The sequence below is a fragment of the Pithys albifrons genome, chromosome 6 (assembly GCF_047495875.1).
Source record: "Pithys albifrons albifrons isolate INPA30051 chromosome 6, PitAlb_v1, whole genome shotgun sequence".
NCBI lineage: Eukaryota > Metazoa > Chordata > Aves > Passeriformes > Thamnophilidae > Pithys > Pithys albifrons.
Window position 1 is genome coordinate 46228437 of NC_092463.1, and position 19185 is coordinate 46247621.

General features: G+C 38.2%; 1 protein-coding gene across 5 annotated transcripts in view; it reads right to left on the reverse strand.

Annotated features, from left to right (window-relative positions):
• PPP6R3 (protein phosphatase 6 regulatory subunit 3) overlaps positions 1–19185 on the reverse strand; it is a 55959-nt gene that overhangs the window by 27293 nt on the left and 9481 nt on the right. For 2 of the 5 annotated variants that reach the window (XM_071558696.1, XM_071558693.1), the window contains exons 1-9: positions 9551–9656; positions 7291–7523; positions 5758–5944; positions 4905–5042; positions 4316–4381; positions 3768–3880; positions 2945–3058; positions 2148–2277; positions 868–1020 (exon numbers count right to left, since the gene is read on the reverse strand). In XM_071558696.1, the coding sequence (XP_071414797.1) occupies positions 868–1020; positions 2148–2277; positions 2945–3058; positions 3768–3880; positions 4316–4381; positions 4905–5042; positions 5758–5944; positions 7291–7523; positions 9551–9562 (1146 nt within the window). In that variant the 5' untranslated portion in view covers positions 9563–9656. Of the gene's footprint in view, positions 1–867; positions 1021–2147; positions 2278–2944; positions 3059–3767; positions 3881–4315; positions 4382–4904; positions 5043–5757; positions 5945–7290; positions 7524–9550; positions 9678–19185 lie in introns of those variants that run through there. The other 3 variants (XM_071558691.1, XM_071558695.1, XM_071558694.1) reach the window with 3 other exon arrangements.

Sequence of the window (19185 nt, forward strand, 5' to 3'; positions counted from 1 at the left end):
TTTGGCTACAGTGAAGTTAGCTACTTGTATATAAGTTTGCATCTACCTGCAAACCCAATTGTGAAGAAAATTTGAGATGAAAACAACATTTCAATTGTACTGCATTAATCAGTTGCAGGAAAAGAGGATTTTGGACTAAAAGAATCTGGGATAGAAACACTATTATTAGTGCTTTAAGTTTGCAACTGCCTACTTAAACTTTACATATTGTTCTGTCATAGGCTCAAACCAAGACATGTTCAGAAACCAGTTTAAGTTCTACATGATCTGCTAGTTACGTTTTAATCAATACCATCATTTGAATTTCTTGTGTGAACCTAAACACAAAGAATACATCTGCTATAGTGCAAGTATGAGGTAGGAAGTACTCGAAGAACATTAGCACAGAGCAACAAGTTACCTGTTGTTATGCCTTGCTTTGAGATTTTAAGGCATACCAGCTACCAAGAATAACTGCTCATTTATAGGCCAGTGCTGAGATACAATTTGGTGAGCCACATATTAAGTGAGGAAATGGCATTTTGAGAGAACAACTTAAGTAAAGAATGAAAACAGCAGTAAAGCTTTGAATGTGGCTGAAAACTTGAGAACATGTAAGTGAAAATAAGATTATTAAGAAAATAACTTCATGTATTTATGAAGGTGCAGCAAATAAGAACCATTCAAGTGACCATAGGAAAACACTGACCACAGATAGATTAATTTAACAGTAAAATCCAGTACTGAAAGTTTTTAAACCAAGCAGTAGAAACACAATACAAAAGTGCTGAAAAGTTAGACTGGAAAATTATCTGTAGTGACAGAAAAACCAGGTAAGATCTTAACAAGCAATTCTTAAAAATAAATAAGACAGCATTAAATTCTCACCAGTATTACACCTATGCTGTTAAGTTCTATAAGCTCCTGATTCACACTGCTTGTATTTGCCTGTAGAAGGCTAGATATTAATCTAATCACATTTAAACGTGTGTTTCCCACAGGTGGATCCAGTACACCCCAGGTTGTCTTCATGACACTTTTCTGTAAAAGAAAGGTAAACACATAAAAGCATTAAAATATCTTTTAAAACAATCACCTCACCCTCACTACACACAGTGATGGAGAAGTGCCACCAGTCTTTGAACAACTGTCTCACCCTCACCCTGCAAAAAACTATAGACAAGAAGTACTAAAAAACAGCCACATGAAAACAATGACTTTGTAAAAATGATTGTCAAGTGGGTGAATTCTATTTAACCTTGAAAGGAATCAGGACATAGTTCCTAAGAAATGATTCTCACTGATTAATCCAACTATAGTCTAGATTGCTACAATATGCATAGAACAGCTGGGTGGACAGTCTCTAAATATATTATAATGCCTCAGCAACCCTAACTTCCTATCCTTGGAAACAATTTCATTAAGCAACCAACATCTCTGGTGTCTTATTTAATTTTAGCTGGTTAACAAACCAAAACTGTGGTCACAGTGCCAGTCAAAAAGAAGAATCAGTAGGAAATTATGAAATGAACAGGGGAATTAATAATGAAAATATCTTCCTATCTTAAGGCACAAACACATTTTGGCAAGGAGACCACTACTCCCTTCTGTAACCCTGGCTGTCGTATTGTTGCCTGACCAGTGACATCCCTGCAGCAGAAAAAAGATGACTGACATTCTCTTAGTTCATTTAGTTCATTTCTTAAACAAGAAATATATTTAAGGATGCTCATTTAACTAGTGCTGAAAATGAGCAACCTATTTGATAACCTCACTAGCTGACTTATTCAAGTCAGTAAGTCCAACCATTAGAAACTGCTTGGCTATTCTTATGCAACTCTGCTTTTACTGTAATACAGATCTGTATGTTGCCATGTTGTTACAACAATTTTAAGACAGTTTCTTTGCATTTTAATTTCTCTTGTGGATTCAGAAACTGAGTTCTCATTTTCTCTAGGCTAAAATAAACTTTAATATTACCCTGACCCCCTATCAGGTATTTTCCAAACATCTCTGGTCTTTATGTGCACTTTGGCCCTCTCTGTTAAAAATGGAGGCACCCTAAAGTTGTCAGACTCGGTTTTGTTTGTTATTATAATCTGCCTAAAATACAGTCACATAATGAGTATCTTGCTTCAATTAATTTGGTAACACAAGGTTTCACTTACTTTTGGAGGCTCAAGTAGGAGCTCGTGGAAGGATGAAAGTCTTGCTTTTATGGCTTCTAAAACACTTTTGTTGACAGGATATGTGGAATTACTCATTCCTGGAGGACAGATCTCTACATGGCCTTCAAATCTAAAACACACAGAAGCAGAATCTAATAATTAGTATCAAAATTAGTTGCAAAACATCTTTGGGGTATATACCCGTTCTGAAAGGATGTGAAAACAATGAAGAGGCAAAAAAATGCCAAAACATAGGGTTACACATATAAATCAAGAGTGAAGTAATAGTTGAACAAGATTTTCCCCAACACTAGCCCTATTTTTAGGTTTATTGTACTTGAAATCTCAGAAGTAGTTTTAAGATTAAAAATTAACAGTTTTATTTGCTCTCTTGAGGCAGATGAATAGCTTCATTTGTCTATCCCAAACAACATAAGTTGAATGTACCAGAGAGATCTGTTCAGCAGTTTCTCCAAATGAAGATATAATAACATTACAAACAACTTTTTAAGAAATCAATACTCACTCATGGCACTACACATATTTAAACTAATCCTTTTAATCAGAAACTGACAAAATGTAATTAGTCTGATCTGTCAAGTGGTACTTAAAAGTAGCTTCCCGAAAAAACTGCAGAAAGACCAGTCATTTGGTGAAAGTGCAGTAACACCAGCCACAATCACTTGGTCTGCATTTTGACTCCTTCAGCTACAACAGTCTACAGAAATGGTTCAGTCAAGGTACACGAAGACACTTTGCTGCTGCAGGCACAATTCAAGGGAAATAATGACACTTACGTCTGTCGTCTTGTCTCAAGAAGGGTCAAAAGTATTTGGATTGCACTGACTATTGCTGATTCATTTTTTTCTTTATGAAAAATATTAGACAGGAGCTGCTCTATGATTTCTTGCCTGAAAAGAAAAGCATTGGCATCAGGTAACACCACTTTCAGGATACAGCTGTTAGCAGAAGTAGCTATCCTTTGCCCACGTAAAATTAATACTGGGATTAATACCAAGAAAACCCACAGCCATTTCAGGCTGGCAGGTACCACTGGGACAAATCACCCCCACTCTCAATGCCTCAATCGTATTTTTCTATTCCTTCCACTGATCTGTTTTTTTGATCTGACAAAAAATGAAAAAAAAAAATATAAAAAAGCAAGTTTTCAGTCAGATCAAAAACCTGGTTCAGCTTGTCGTAATATCAAAATAAACCTAAATCTATAACCAGCACAAGGGAGAAGGGAGTACAGGGGGATCTTCTCTGGCAGAACCATAACTTAGATTAACTTAAAACAAGTAACAGAACAAAGTCAAAGTCTTGTACGTTTAGTCTGCACAGTATCAAGCTGACCTCCATACGTGAGTTCCCATTAAACTGGGCAGCACAGGAAATACTTAATGAGACATCTCTTTCCCCATGTCCCCACAAGAAAGTCTTCCAGGTGATGTCTGCTTACTTGCCAAGTGATTTTAAGTTAGACAAACAGACTATGGGTAGACAAGAAAATTCACCTTAAAAGCAGAGCTTGCCATTTCTGAAGGTTTTGAAGTTGAAAAGTTAAAAACTATTTTTTTTACAAAGTGAGAATAAAATTAGAAATTCAAACCAACTTACTTCTCTAAACTTGCAAGCAATGGATCTGGTTCTGAGCTGTTCTGTACTTGTAGCATCTGGTCTCTGCTGAGACGAATAATTTCACAGAGGGACTGTGATGCATTTGAATGCCTCTGAAACAGAAGAACACAGCTGTTCACTACAAGAGTAATAACATGTTGGACCACAATTCTTCAATTACAACACCTGAAAGTTTCAACATGGACAAGAGTAACTCCTACCCAAAAAATATTCAAGCAGTGTCTTTCTGCCATAACTAAGACTTTAACAAGACAAAAAAACCCCACTGAGGTATGAGGCAAGAATCTACTTCCAGTATTAAGGTAGCAAAACATTAAGAGTTGATTCTTCAAACATCAAATATGCATAAGGCTTTGACGTGAATCTCAAAAAGGGGGCAGGGAGGCACACAAAACAACACACCCACCCTCCAATGACCACATTTAAATCCTGAAAATAGCAAGCAGAAAACAGTAAAACTGAAAGTTCTAACAGCATGTTATACAGCTGAATAGACAGACCCAGAAGAATGACAGACTAATACTCACATCTTCATCTTGAGACGGATGTACAATTTCCACAAGCCGCTGGATTATTCTCTCCTCATTTAGCCACTGTAAAAGTGTTTGTGGATGTTAGTATAAATTTTTTTTCAAGTGAATGAAATAAATCCATTTACAAAATTGAAAATAGCCTTTTGACAGCTGCCCCAAACCACACTACTGTCAGTACTTCTAAACAAGGACTAACAACACTTCAGAAAAAAGGAAAAAGTACAATTAGTGTTTCTGAGCCATAATAAAAAACAAAGCCTTAGGTATAATTTTAAAACACACTTCAATGCCAAAGAATGTTCAGCAAGGTCCAAAACATTTTCAAATTGCATCTGTCAGTTGTAAGTTAGATATTAAAGCCTGGGGAGGAGACCAGCCACTTGCATTCTAAGTTGGGCCCAGCAGCACAGGGGCTCCACTGGAAAAGCACTGGCAGCTTAAAGCGGAAAAAAAAAAAACAACAAAAAGACTCCACAAACAAACCAACCCCCACACAGCTAATTTCAGCACATTTAAGAAATAAACGTAGTAAAACCAGCAGAAGAAAAGCCACTCGACAAAAATTCTGAGAAATTTTACTTACATTTAGCACTTCTTGCCGGGGCTGTGGAGGTTCTATGCAAGTCAGTAGCCTGAGCAACAAATCCATGATAGCAGAGGTCCCTATGTGCTTAATAATGAGGTCTACAAAATCATGCTTCTTCTTTAAAAAATCCACAATCTAGAAATTAAAAAGCAAACTTGTATTTGCTTCTCTGTATTTTACATGATAAATTACACCAACTACTTTTAGTTTCTCTCTACTACCTAACAGACAAAATAGACGAGAACTTCTTAAACACTTCTGCTACTTAAAGCTTGCATTACAAGACAAGACAAAATAATATACAGCTAGAGAGTAGCAAAACTGGCATGGGGCAGATCCAAACTATATGCAGTATGTCCTGGGTTTCCTCTCAAGCCCAACTTACTGACCATAACCTACTTCTAGTTCATGGCAGAGTCAGTTTCTCTTTTGGATATAAATCACTCTCAACCCTGCTTAGCAAGCAAAACTCATCACAGCAAAGCCTTGACATAATACAAGTAATATCTCAGGTTTGAAAGTCAAGTCACTACAGTTGTTTGCAGTATTGGGCCACAGGAACAGGGTACAGCAGCAATTCTGAGCAAGGTCTCCAAACATTTCTCACTTTGTTCTGTAATAATTCTTCACACCAAGTTAGACCCACTCTCACTGGTTCAAGTAATTTACCTTCACCTCTAACAGTAATTAATGCAAATCCAACTGTATTTTCTAATCCTGTGTGCATCATGGAAGCTGATGGTGCTCTTTTAACTCTGCTATCCCTCAAACATGTACTGTTAAAGCAAATTGTGGAGAACTACAGCTTTGTCAGAGCATTTGTGAATTTGGTGAGCTTGTAAACATTTACCTGTTCTGGTTTTCTGCTTATAAGAATACTTAAAACCTTGCTGAAGAAACTGGCCAGTAGAGGGTTTAGAGGAGATTCATTTAAAAGGAAGCTGTACAGTTTTAGAAGTAAGGATTCTTCTTCTCCCAGCCGATCATTGATCTGTGAGACATCTGATGTAAGCAGCTCACATGATATGTTTGGGTATCTGGGGAAAAGAAGAAAATTATCCATCACTTCGGAGTTGTCACACTTCCAGCTCTGAATGCAGAACCCAATAAAAGGCTTCTGACCAAGCCTTTAAGCACTACAGTAATAAACTAATACAAGGTAACAAAACTGCACATTAAGCCTACAAAGCTCTGTTTTCTTTCAAGAAATAGACTACTTTATTCTTCAGTAGCAACAGAACACCACTAGGCAAGTGGAGAAAGTGCAAACTTTTTTTTTTTAAGATCTATTGTTTACGTCCATCTGTTTAAGTACTGACCTCTCATTTCAGAAGCCACATTTTTTTTCAAAGGGAAAGAAGTTATGAAGGCGCTAAAGCAGACTGATAGTACTGGACCAACAGTGGTGAGGGAGGAGTATGTTTCCCCCTTTCTAATAAAACAGGGATTGTATTAAAGAGGTCAAAAGGTGTATCTTCAGATTTTCCAGTATACACAGAAAGTCAGTGAACTGGTTAAAATCTGACAAAGTCAGCAAAACCAGCTAGCGCTGCTTCACAACAGAAGTGCAGGTCAGAACATTGAGTAATTAAACCACAAGGGCACGAACACCAGTAACTTCCTGTATTTGACAGTACTGTCACCCACTCACACTAAGGGTCCTTTTGACAGCACCAGCAGCTTAAGGCTTCTAAGTGAAAAACGCTTACACTTCAAACTCTACTAGAAGCACTTGGTTTACTACAAATGATAAAGTTGTACAACTAGGAGCGTAGCTTATTTCACATTATTTTTTACACATGTTTTTAAAACAAAAAGCAGCTTTCTACAAGGAAAACACTAAAACGGATCAAAAGTGGCAGAAGTACTTTTATATGAATTGCCAGATCAACTTTTGAGTTTGAACCTTCTCAGCAGGCCGGCTGAAGTCATGGCCATACTCAGGAAAGGAAAATATCAGTAATTACACTCTTCCAAGGAGTACTACAGTTCTTCTAATAAGCATCTTCAAAACATCTCACCAATCAATGAATCAAACCTAACCACAGAACTATACTACCCAAATGGGGATTTTCATTCAACTGTTTCATTAATCATAACTACAAGATTCTTCATGTGAGTTTTGGCTGGAATTTTTTTTGCACCTCCTTTGAACAGCAATTCGTTCTGGAAGCATCTGTGGACAAGAAGCTTCCATTTAAAAAATATGCAAGTATTGGAATGATTTATGTACAAGTTCCACAAAGCATCTTCAAAATAAACTTATTCCAAAAGATACCAGTATTGTACTATGCAGAGATTCAAAGTACACTATCAAACCCACTAAATTAAGTTAGTCCTCTTTTCACCCTCCAAATCTCCCCCACCCCAAAAGTTTTCCTACTTGTATCGAATTTTTTCATCCATGTCTTGAGGTGGTTCTTCAATAATAAATGAAACTAAGTCTTCCAAACATTCTGACTTCAGCAGAAACTCTATAAGTTTGCGATTCTGAGCCTTGCACTCTTGTAGAACATCCTCTTCATCCATCAACTCCTTCAGTGTTACATCTTCTCTCTCTAGAAGTGTATCTATATGCGATGACGAATGGAGGTCAAATTTCCAAAACATGCTGGTCTGTTTAAGAAGAATAGCAGTGTATTAGCAATAGCCATTATTCTAACATCCAAAGATAAAGTTAGGCACGTTTTACTTACACGAAAGGAACATACTGATTTGCATTAAAAAAAAGTATAACTTTGCTTTTCAATGTATTGAATTTGCTTTTCCCAATCTTTGTTTTTAGTCTGTGCACCAGGTCTTAGATTCTGCACAAGTTGCTCAGTAATTAAGTGAGCTGGGAGACGATCCAATGGACAGTGTGTAACTGCTCTACAGTACTATCCCCACAACTGAAGAAAACACCAATAAAGGTAGAGGAATAAACTTAACTTGCAGGCAGCATACATCAAAGTGAAGGAGCTAATTTCAGTATCTCCTCTCAGTGTACCTGCCTCCACAAACTTGACACAGGAGGAACAACACAGGACAATAAAATGTGTTGCACAAACATGTCAAAGGACAGTGGCCCCAACCACTGAATCATTGTAAGAAGCTCTTAACAGAGATGCACAGGGAGGAGCAGTTTCACCTTTTCCTATGAAATGCTTTCCCATCTATGTGTTAATGCTGTTTCTCTGACATTCTGCAAACAGTTGTTCCTGAGACAACTATGCTATCAGAAAAGAGCATATCAGTATACAATACCTCCAATAAACTCCTGCTTTCACCTCTCATTAAACTCAATAAATGCATTTGTTTCAGTTCCCTGATGCCCCAAGGACAGGGCTCTTACATGACACTTGACCTCTGACACAATATTAACTGGTCTTCAGTGAACACAGATTTCAAGTGGCTTCAAAAGAGATACTACAGATATTAAAAAACAGTAAGAAAAATCTTTCCTGTCCTCACAATTGAGAGTAGCAGGATTTTGAGGAGCACTCTTAAATAAGGAAACAAACACATCTTTTGCTCCTTTAGTAACTGCTTTCCAAGAGTGAAAGATTAATTCAATATATTAGGTACTGCATTAGCAACATCAGCTGTGAGGACATGTAGCTAAGGCAGAGAATTTTGGCGAATAGTATTATTTCAGCAAGAACACTTCTGTAAACTGTAAGCTGTATACAGGAGCAAGCTTAAAGACAATAATTCAGCTATGTTTTAGTCTTATAGTCAAAAAAACTCCTGAAAGTAAGACTAGAAATATCCAATTCTTTTGCAAACTAAAAGGTAGCATTTAAGCACTTATTCCCAAGTTAAAAATGATTCAGCATGCACACTACAGCTACTCATAGCAGTGATATGTCAAATTTAGGACTTGAGCAGTTTGGAAAACAGATACAGGTCCAAGGATCCATCAAAACCTTTGTGAATCTTTTTACTGGCAAGATTTCCCGTATTCAGGCTAAATACTGAAACGCTCCGTATACTGACTATGGAGAAATTTAATTGTGTTTAGGGTTTTCATTGTTGCTTTTACCACCACCACATACTGATAACTTAATACCACCTTACTTTGCTTTGCCTTTTTTCGGAAGTTGTAGCATACATACTTGCCCCTAGATTACACCACTTTCTGTTTAAAGATATGGGAGTTAAACCAAATCAATAAGGAAATTCAATTGTAGTATCAGTACTTTTAATTATCCGAGATCCCAGGCAAGTATTAAGCAGTTAAAAAGCAGAAGAAAACGTTTTTGTACTAGAAGTGTTAGTAAACTTACAAGAAGGGTTTAACACACCTGATCTCACAAATCAGCTTAAATCAAATTAGTTATTACAAAAAACACCAGCTTGTGGGTATGCAAGGCTACACACAAACTTACTGTAAGCAAGTGAAGGTAATGCATTATTAAAGTCCCATGATATTTTGTGCTTGGAATTTTTAAACTTCTAGAAAGTAGATCAAATCCCTTCCCCTTGCCCCAATTAGTGAAAATACCATCTTTTTGAGTAACCACTATAAACACTAATTCCAGATGTAAATTATCTCTGTAGTGATTAACGCTCATTTCAGTAGTATTCAGTGTATTTCTCAGTTACTTATTTCAAGAGAAATTCAACAACAGAAAATAGCAACAAGAGAAAAAGAGGCATACTACTGCAAACATGTTACTGCGTTATTTCACAAACTGGCTCCCAGGAAAGCTCTTTTAGGGATGTTCCCTCAATATGTCAGGTGCCGGCCACAGATTATTCCATCACTTCTCAACAGGAGCACAGGTCCTTTGAAATAAGGAAAAATAAACAACATAAACTGTGCCAAAGGGAAAGTCCAGGAACCCTGAAGAGAATTTTCTGAGGCATTACCACTGGCAATATTCTAGAATCAGCCTATTATAGCTTTGAATGAAGTTTTAAAACCAAAACACAGTACTGCTATTGTCCTAAGAGTGTACTGTTCTACCCTCCCCCTAAAAATCTACCAGTTCTGAAATTCTGAATTATCATCCTGCTTTGTCAGTTTTCAGTCCCATTAACAGAGCTGGAATTACACTTTCTGTCCACAAAACAAGTGTGCTCCTCCCAGAATTTCACTACTTGCAAATTTACAAAAAACTCCACAGGTCAAATGTTACTCCACCGTAAATGTGAGTAGAAAAACACATTTGGATTTAATGCAAGGTACAAAAGACTACCAAAACCGAGATGTGCTCAAGATTAAATACTACGAGAAGCAAAATAGTCCAGGATAATGTTAAAAACTCTCAGATGTGGAAAAAAAATTTGTTAAAGATGGTGAAGCCATTTCATGTACTTGACTGTCTTTTGTAACTTCAGCGAGTTTTCCATAATTTCTGACAGTTTTTTCCAGTAAGTAAGTCTGGCATCCAGTTCATTAAACAGTATTTACAAAAGTTTACACCAACTTGCTGATGCACAACCTATGAGAATTCAAGATCCTAAGTAACACATAATATCCAGAAAAATAACATTGTGAAGAAAGTCTCCTCTGAATGGATGCTGAGTAACATTCCAAGGACTCATATCTGAAAGGAAAAGAGCAGTTCAACAAAGCCAAGAAAGCCTGTCAACTGCTGAGATACAGGTAAATGGAATCCTCACTTTTATTATTAGCTAAAGGGAAGAAATAAAGCTTAGAAACCATCTTTTCAGCCCAAAAATCAAAGTGAAATCTTCTTCCTACTAGAGGGGAAGTAAAGGACACCCTGTGTATTTTTAACAGTAACTAGTCCCTGGCTTTCTCTAGAGGTGAAGTGCTTAAGTGGCACCTCCATCAAACACACTTGGTAACAGTTGTACCAGTAAGTTCCTCTGTAGCTTCAAATGATCACAGCTATCAAACACTTTTCCTGAACAGAGACATTCTTGTTTTCAAGCTACCAGACTAAGATGTGAATTCCAGTCAGGAAAGCATATGGTTTAATTTTGGACAATGCCTCCTATACTGAACCTTTTGCAAATGGACTAACAAGTCTTTAAGGCATCCAAAAGTCTTTTCAGGAAACAAGAAAATTAAAGTAAGCTGCTCATTTGAGTTAAACTCTCAAGCATCATACTTAGGTCAAACAAACATGAGGAACCTGCTTTATAGTGAGTTACTTCTGACTTTGTACCTCACACTTTCACGTAACAGTTGAGTATTAGTAGCTACAAGCAGACCAGGGGCATCGAAACCAGTTCTGAAGGGAAACTAGAAGGATCTCAGCAGACAGCTGAAGGCTGTTTGACCTCACAGATAGATGCTACAGGCATATACACAGAGCATCTTCTGGTAGGAACCTCATAGATTTTACTGCAATACCCCATTTCATTTTTCAAGCAAGAGAAGTTTTAGGTGTATCAGTGTCAAGCTGAAAATTTCATGATATGTGGAAGTCTGAGAAATGCAACATACAGAGTGGTAACAAGGACTGCATTACTGAAAAAAACAAACACTCAAACACACAAAAACCAAACAAAACCAAACAAAAAAACCAAAACAAAACAAAAATGAAAAAAAAAACCCAAGCCCAAACTCAGAACTCAACTGTTGATTTCAGTACACAGATGGAGAAAAACATCAGTTACTCTTGCACCCACAAACCCTTCCAGGACTAAAACACATTAATTGATGTAGCCCACTCCTGCAAAACAGGTTTTTACAAATCCCATCTAGCAATTCACAAGACAACCTAGTTGCTGGATGCAAGAAGAGCAAGCACCAAAGGAGTCCTTGATGCCATCAGAGGTTCTAAAATGGTCTTCCATTTCTTAATGATAAAAGCACTTCCAATCCCAACAATTTCTTGCCTTCTAAAAGCCAAGTAAGTAGGCAGGTTTGAGTAAGAGCAAACTAATGACGAAGATAAATTCTTATGCTTTTATCATGAAAAATGTTGGTAAATTATCTTCTAAGACATTTAAATACATGAAGAGATTTATTTTAAATGCCAAGCACGCCCTTCTGCCATCTCAACATAACTCAACTAGTTACTCCATAGGTCTATTTAGTTGGATTTCAGTTTTGGGGTTCTTTTCCATAATGGTAATTTATAGCAAGAACATAGTTATGCTGTAATTCAATTTTCCACTTTTCTACTGTATGAATGGAAGAAAATCTTTTCTTATATAGCAACACTCTGATATTGCTTTTTCTGCACTGAGTTCAGGTGAAAAATACGGAATTCTTCATCTAATTTATCCCACTAAAATAGTATGATTTTTACATAGTGTAAAGACTCTGCACTTAACTATTCCTTAGTCTTATTTCTAAATATTTCAAATAATACGAGACCATACTTACCCAATAACCTATCTGAAATTTTTTTTCCATCAAAGCAGTGAGGTTTATTCAGTGTTATTAGTCAGAAAGATATAAGTGGCTGTTCAAAGTCCAGAGATTTAGTTACAGTTCTTTATATTGCACCCAGCAATCACAAAACAATAAAAGCAGTAATGCAGGAGAATTTTCATGGTACAGCTGTTACAATTCTTAAACAAAACGTAAGATGAATTTGACACAGAATACAAGGCTCAAGTGAATGTTAGACAAGATGTAGCCTTTCTTCCATGTCAGACGAGCCTGCTCTTGCCACAAACATGAGACCTAGCAGAAATTAAATTCTGATAAATACTCCATTACTTACCTTATTATAAGCTAGTGAAGTTTCAAGAAACTTCATGGCGAAAGGAGCCAACAGATGGTTTGAAATCAATAGGAAGTGAATAGAAGAGAAAATACAAACACTTTATTTCAACCATTTAATACGTACTTCTAATACCAGGCACATTCCTAGTCTAAGGGCATATCAAACTAGAAGAGATACTGAAAGGGAAAAAAAACCAACCAACAATTTGTTAATGGAAGGCTGGGAGACCTTGTGCAGGCTCACTGCACCTCTTGCTTCACTGTGGGATTTCTGGATGCTTCATCCCTCTCTCAGCCACTGTCAGGCACAGGGGGCTGCACAGTAGGAGGTTAACAAGAATCCTCAACCCTTCTGCAAAACCGCTGCCACTGCCTCACCCAGGGGACCCAAACATGGGATAAAAGCAGGCTGGAACTTCGGCACATGAGGGGAGGCGGAGGGCAGGCCCTGCACCCAAGGGGCAGCAGCAGCAAGAACAGGGGAGCAATCCCACCGAAAGGGGCCCTCAATCCACCTAGCCCTCCTTCTCCTCCATGGGGACATCTTGCAGGTCACAACATCCCCAACGCCCAGGACAGCCATACTTGGCCACATACATCACCACCACAGTGGCCTCCTGATGTCACAAGCCCCTCATTGCCTTTTGTTCCAGGCCCTATTAATACAGGCACCTCTGCAGCTTGCCCTCAGTTTTTTGCTAAGTTTCAAGGCCCACAGATTTCAAGGATGATTGAAACAAACAGGGCCCCCAGGAGCAAGGCAAGCAGCTGCCAACTTTTACATGGGAAGGAAGATGGGTAGTTGCAGGCAATGCAGAGGAAGAAGAGGCATCATCACAGTGGAAGCGCCATCAGCCACATGGCAGGGATGGCCATCACTCATGCGACTGATGATGTGGAACCCATAGAGGCAGAACCACCCAAAGATCAAGAAGAACAGATGGAAATGGATCCATCTCCAGCATGGCTTCCCTGCCACCACCACATCATGCCAGGGTTCCCCTCCACCAAGGCACCACAGGAGCACCAGGTCAGCACCCTCCTGTCAGAACAGCCTCCAAACACAACAACCCTCAGAAGACGGCAGCCCTACAGAAAGACAAGCTGGCCTGAACCATTAAGGTCCTTTCTAGCTGCTTCGTTAGCTCTTTTCAAAGTTGGGCAATAAACAATCTTAAAATAACTGTAAAAATGCTTTCTGCTCTCTTATTTGGCACTTTGCCAACTACATCTGGACTCCTCTGTCCTCTCCTGGCCCTCCCAGTCCAAGAAAGGCCCTGCTATGTGGGATATATAACCAGCCAAGACCCTCAAGATGGTGAGAGGCCGGGGCACACAGCACAGAAGGGCACACTGAGGGACACTGGGCCCCTTGAGGACAGGAAGGTGATCTGACACAGTCAGCATGACTTCACCAAAGGCAGGTCTCTTGTGTGACAAAGGACAAGGCAGTGCTAGTGGATGAAAAGCTGGACATGAGTCAGCAACATATAACCACAACAGAAAACCAATCATATCCTGAGCTGCACTAAAAGCAACTCTGGTGAGCCCCCCCACCTGCAGTACTACGGCCACTTCTGGAGACCTCAGCACAGGAAAGACATGGACCTGTCGGAGTGACTCCAAAGGAAGGCCACAGAAGCAACTGGAGGGGTGGAATACCTCCTCTGCAAGGAAAAGTTGAGAGAATTGGGGTTGTTGAGACTAGAGAAGAGAAGGCTTCAGGGAAACTTCATTGTGGCCTTTCAAAACTTAAAGGTGGCTTAGAAGAGGGACAGACTTTTTAGTAAGGCCATAGTAATAGGACAAGGGGTAATGGTTTTAATTTTTAATTTTTAAAATGAAAAAATGGCTAGATTCAGACTAGATAAGGAAGACTTTTCTTTTTTTAACAATGAGGGTGAATGCCACATCCCAGAAACATTCAAGGTCACGCTGGATGTGACTCTGAGCAACCTGATTCATTTGAACACGTCCCTGCACACTGCAGGGACAGCTGGACTAGATGATCTTTAGAGGTCCCTTCCAAGCTGAACCATTCTACAATCCTCTACATGTATTAGTAAGACCTTATGACCAATAAGTTCTAAGATTCACAAACTGAGGGAGCCTTCCTTGTATATAAAGCTAATAATGTTTCAGCACTTTGAAATATGTGCAGGTAAAGTCTCACAAACTGCATCTTCCCCTAAATACCATCAAGAATTCCTAGGTAAACAAATGATGCTTTGGAATACAAGAGATAAACTGCACAATAGTCAATAAGCATGCTGAAGTTTAAGACAGGATTACTTCCAGACATTACACTCATTTGCAGCACACGTGCTCCTCTCCTAACTACTACTGTACTTTCCTCTTGAGAGAAATGCTAGTAGGAGACACCATGTGGCAAACTTTCCTGACTGTGAGAAAAACATTCCAGAAAACCATATGAACACAGTAATCCCCTAACATTCCCTTTAACAACTCCATCTCCAGGCAGGTTATTAAATGGGACTTTTATCCCCCTATCAGGCAAAAGAAGGGAGAGCCACCTGTTGTTACAGAACAGTTCAGAGTTGAGACAGAAGAAAAGACTGAAAGGGAGTTCATCAATATATATAAATATCTCAGGTGCCAAGAGGATGGTGTCACTTTTTTCAGTGGTGTCCAGTGACAGAACAAGGAGCAATGGTCATAAATCAAAACACAAGAAGCTCCACCTCAATATGAGGAATAACTTCTTATGTTGAGGGTGGCAGAACACTGGAACAGGCTGCCCAGGGGGGCCGTGGAGTATCCATCTCTGGAGACATTCAAAACCCACCTGGACACATTCCAATGTCACCTATCTAGGTGATTTTAACACACACACACACACACACATATATATATATATATATATATATATATATATATATGCATATATATATGTATGTATATATATATACACACACAGGTCATGTGCATACACCACCACCACCCCCATTATGACCAAATGCCCCAATAATCAATAGCTTTGACATGCTGATGTATGTAAGTCCAAACTAATGTTTACACAAAAATATCAATCCCCCAAAATTCAAGAGGTCGTAACTGTTCAGAAGTACAAAAATATTCACTGCTCACAGAATTCAGTTAAGATTTTTCCTATTCTGAATTCTCCCAATTAGCTTCTAAACGAAAACAAAGACATCTACACACCAAGAAAAGCAGAGAGTTCCATAATAATAATATAAAAAGCAAGCTAAACAACGCATGGCTACCCAGAAGGCACTTTTCCACTTAAACATGCAGTTTAGTAGAAGAAATTCAGTTGCAGAAGATGGTATTACTGTACTTCAATATAATAACCTATAGTGGTAAATATCATTCATACCTAATATACGACAGTTCATAAACACATTTGCTTTGAAACTCTTCCAAAGTAGGCTGGGCAGCAGATTCACTTGTGGCAAAAAGCAAAACACTGTAAAACAAACAGAATATCCACAACAGTGTGTCTCGGTGACCCTTGACTGCCATAGTAAACCAAAGCAGGGTGGAGAAAGAACATAGTGAGTGCAACAGCAGGGTGGATTAAAAGAAAGTTCAAACCAGCCAGCTAGAAAGCAGTCTGAAAAAAAAAAGCTGCAAGAAAAGGTAAGGAATGATCACAAAGCCTGAACTGCAGAAGGAACTGTAGCTTAGAAGGTGGTAAATGTGAATGTACAGAAATCAGGTAAGACTTCAGTGGCACACCAGGAACATGAAAAACTTGAAATTCAAGTAGTTTCTAAATGCTTTAGGATAAAGCCTTATAGATGCAGAAGCTAGATCTATTGCTGTAGGTGAAGTTGAATAGTTTCTTACCTGTTAAACACAAAAGATTTTAAAATTAAAAAATCAGAATGTTTTGTATTCTCTCAGGCTCCTTGCCCATTAGAGGGTATCCTGGCAACAGCAAAAAAATCTTTCAATCTACAGTATTAGCAGATTAGCAGGACTGAATTAGCACTGAATTAGATGAAGCAGATTTCTTCCTACAATGACAAAAAAAAATTTATAATTTAATACTTTTAACAAGTTCTATTCAATAGCTCAACAACTGCATGAACACTAAGGATTGTTCTGCAGCAAGTACAACACATGAACAGAGAAAGGAAACTTGCTAGAAAGAAGTCAGTTCAGTAGAGCATACACTGAAAATAAATTCAAAGGCAGTTTGTCATCTGAAAGACTGACTTACTTTTAAACTAACTTTAAACATTCCACTTCGAGAAACTTCATTGCCTCACTGAAATGAAACTGCCTTTATAATCTGCAGTTGCCTGAAATCTAACACAAATCCAGACTTTTTTTATAAACTATCAGCCAACCCATGAAGTAACATCTTCAGATCTAGATCTAAAATACCCATTACTAGATCCTTCTGCAGTAGGTTTTTCCCTATCCTCATAATATGACTATTCTCTTACATTAATTTATCTACAAACCTGCACAGAAATAAACTAATAAGCATTAAGAATGCCAGTGATGTCAGCATAAATCTGTAAGCAATTCAATCGCGTTCACTGTGAAAACAGACTAATTTGGAAAACCCAATACAGACCAAATCCAGGCTTCCAAAGTAACCAGCTGTATTAAGACAGCATTTAGACACCCTTAAGAAAATCCCTGATAGTTTAATGTTACTTTGCTTCACGCTGGAAGAACTAAAGAGCTCAATGAGACACCCTTAACTGGCTTCAGTGACACTTACCTGCCCGTGCTTTAATCAACACAAAATAGGCAAGAATAAGCATCTTATCAATTGATGTTTTTTACAATGTAGCTGTTTGTAGCAGCTGCAGAATGAAGATCTAATAGAAGAATCACCTTCACTTTCCACCACTTTGAGAGGATTTTTAATTTTGCTTTTTACACAGGTTCCAAGCAAGACAGACAATACTTTGGTTTCTTTTGGGATCATGGGTAATACTGCTCATGGAAAATAAAGTCTAAGTACTAGGAACTAAGAAGGGTAGTAAAATCAGTAGCATGTTTATTAACTCATGTCAGTGACTACTCAATATTTGGCTGAGAAGGCCTTTCAACAGTGTCACAAACGTATCTTCAGCTAAAAAAACTAAACCATGCACCTCAAAAGCATTTCAAGTATCCTGCCAAAGAGAACAATGATTTAACTTTACACCTTCCATGTTAAAGACCTGTGTCTGCAAAGCTGTTTTTTGATATTTTCCCATGATTTAACAGATGGTCTCTGTCAATCTAAAGATCACAGAATCAAAAAATAGCTTGGGTCAGAAAGGATCTTAAAGATAATTTCTCAGGCTATTTTAGTAACCAACATACACATGAACTGAAGTTCAATGTAATACACTGACAAAGGTCACACACAGTTTTCATCTGTAGACCTTCCGGTCTGTGTGTCTGACAGACCTGCCAATCCCTTGTGAGTCAAGAGATTAACTGGAGTAGAAAAAGCAAACAAGTCACCTGGACTGTTTGCTTTACAGAAGTTTCCTGAGTTATCATTTCAGCATTTTAAGTGCATACCCATGGTCAGAAGCAGAGCTCCAAAAAGGGAGAGAACATCACTGTCTCAATCATGTCATGTGGAAACAGAGTTAGAAGCCTGCTAAGCTTAAAGTACTTTTTTAAAGAGTTCACACATTCTTAAGACACTATTCACAGACTTCAATTGCTAGAACTATCCAAATGAAAACCACTATTACTCCCCTTAAAAAAGATGTCTTTCTGTTATTTCTCTACTCCACTTTGCTTGAAAACTTCAGAGTCTAAATACCACAGTTTAGCACCAGAACAGCTGCCTTCTGAACTCAATACAGTAGGACTGCACAGTAACTAGAAACAACAGTGCAATCAAAATTAACAAGATACTTGCAGTGCACATATTACAGCACTCCCTGTGAAGGGTGTTCGGCCTGCTCTGGTCAATCAGGACCTTTCCAGTCTGCCTCAGAACCTGCAGGATGGTTTAAAGAATTACTTCCACTTGGTGGTAGAGATGGTTTACTGGCTCAGACCGTTCCTCCGCAGCACAGATTAGGAGCTGCATTATGGATAAAGCGAAGAAGGAAAAAAACCAAACCAAAGAAATAAACAAAAAACCCACACCACCACCATAGCAGCTTTCCTTAAAATTAACTAACCAGATGAAGTTCAAGTCTATTTGAATCTGACCTTCCTCTATCCAGGAATGGCTTACATTCAGCAATAATTCAGCCACATTAACACGGTACTATCATGGAGCAAGGATGCCATGGTGGAAGACAGCAAAAATTTAGACCCGAAAGTAACAAGCAAAGGCAGGATGGAAGTATTGCCATGTATAAATATTTCATTCAAATATAAAACTATGAAGACTCATCATTATAAACTAGGAACACATCCATGTTCACGATTATCTGATATAACCAAAAAATAAAGCAAGGCACAGCTATCCAGTGTAGGATCCACCTTCACATGAAATGCAACAGCATGGTAAATTCTGTTTTAAGTATTAGCTAACAAGCTTTACTTACACTTTAGTTCTACTGTTGTCTCAATCACCAGATGATTTGCAAGGGTAACTGAGTCCTGCACTCCTGTACTAACTCTGGAAATGTAAAAAAAACAGTAATACTGACTGACTGTAGTAGTAAAGTTTTAACTTTTTTG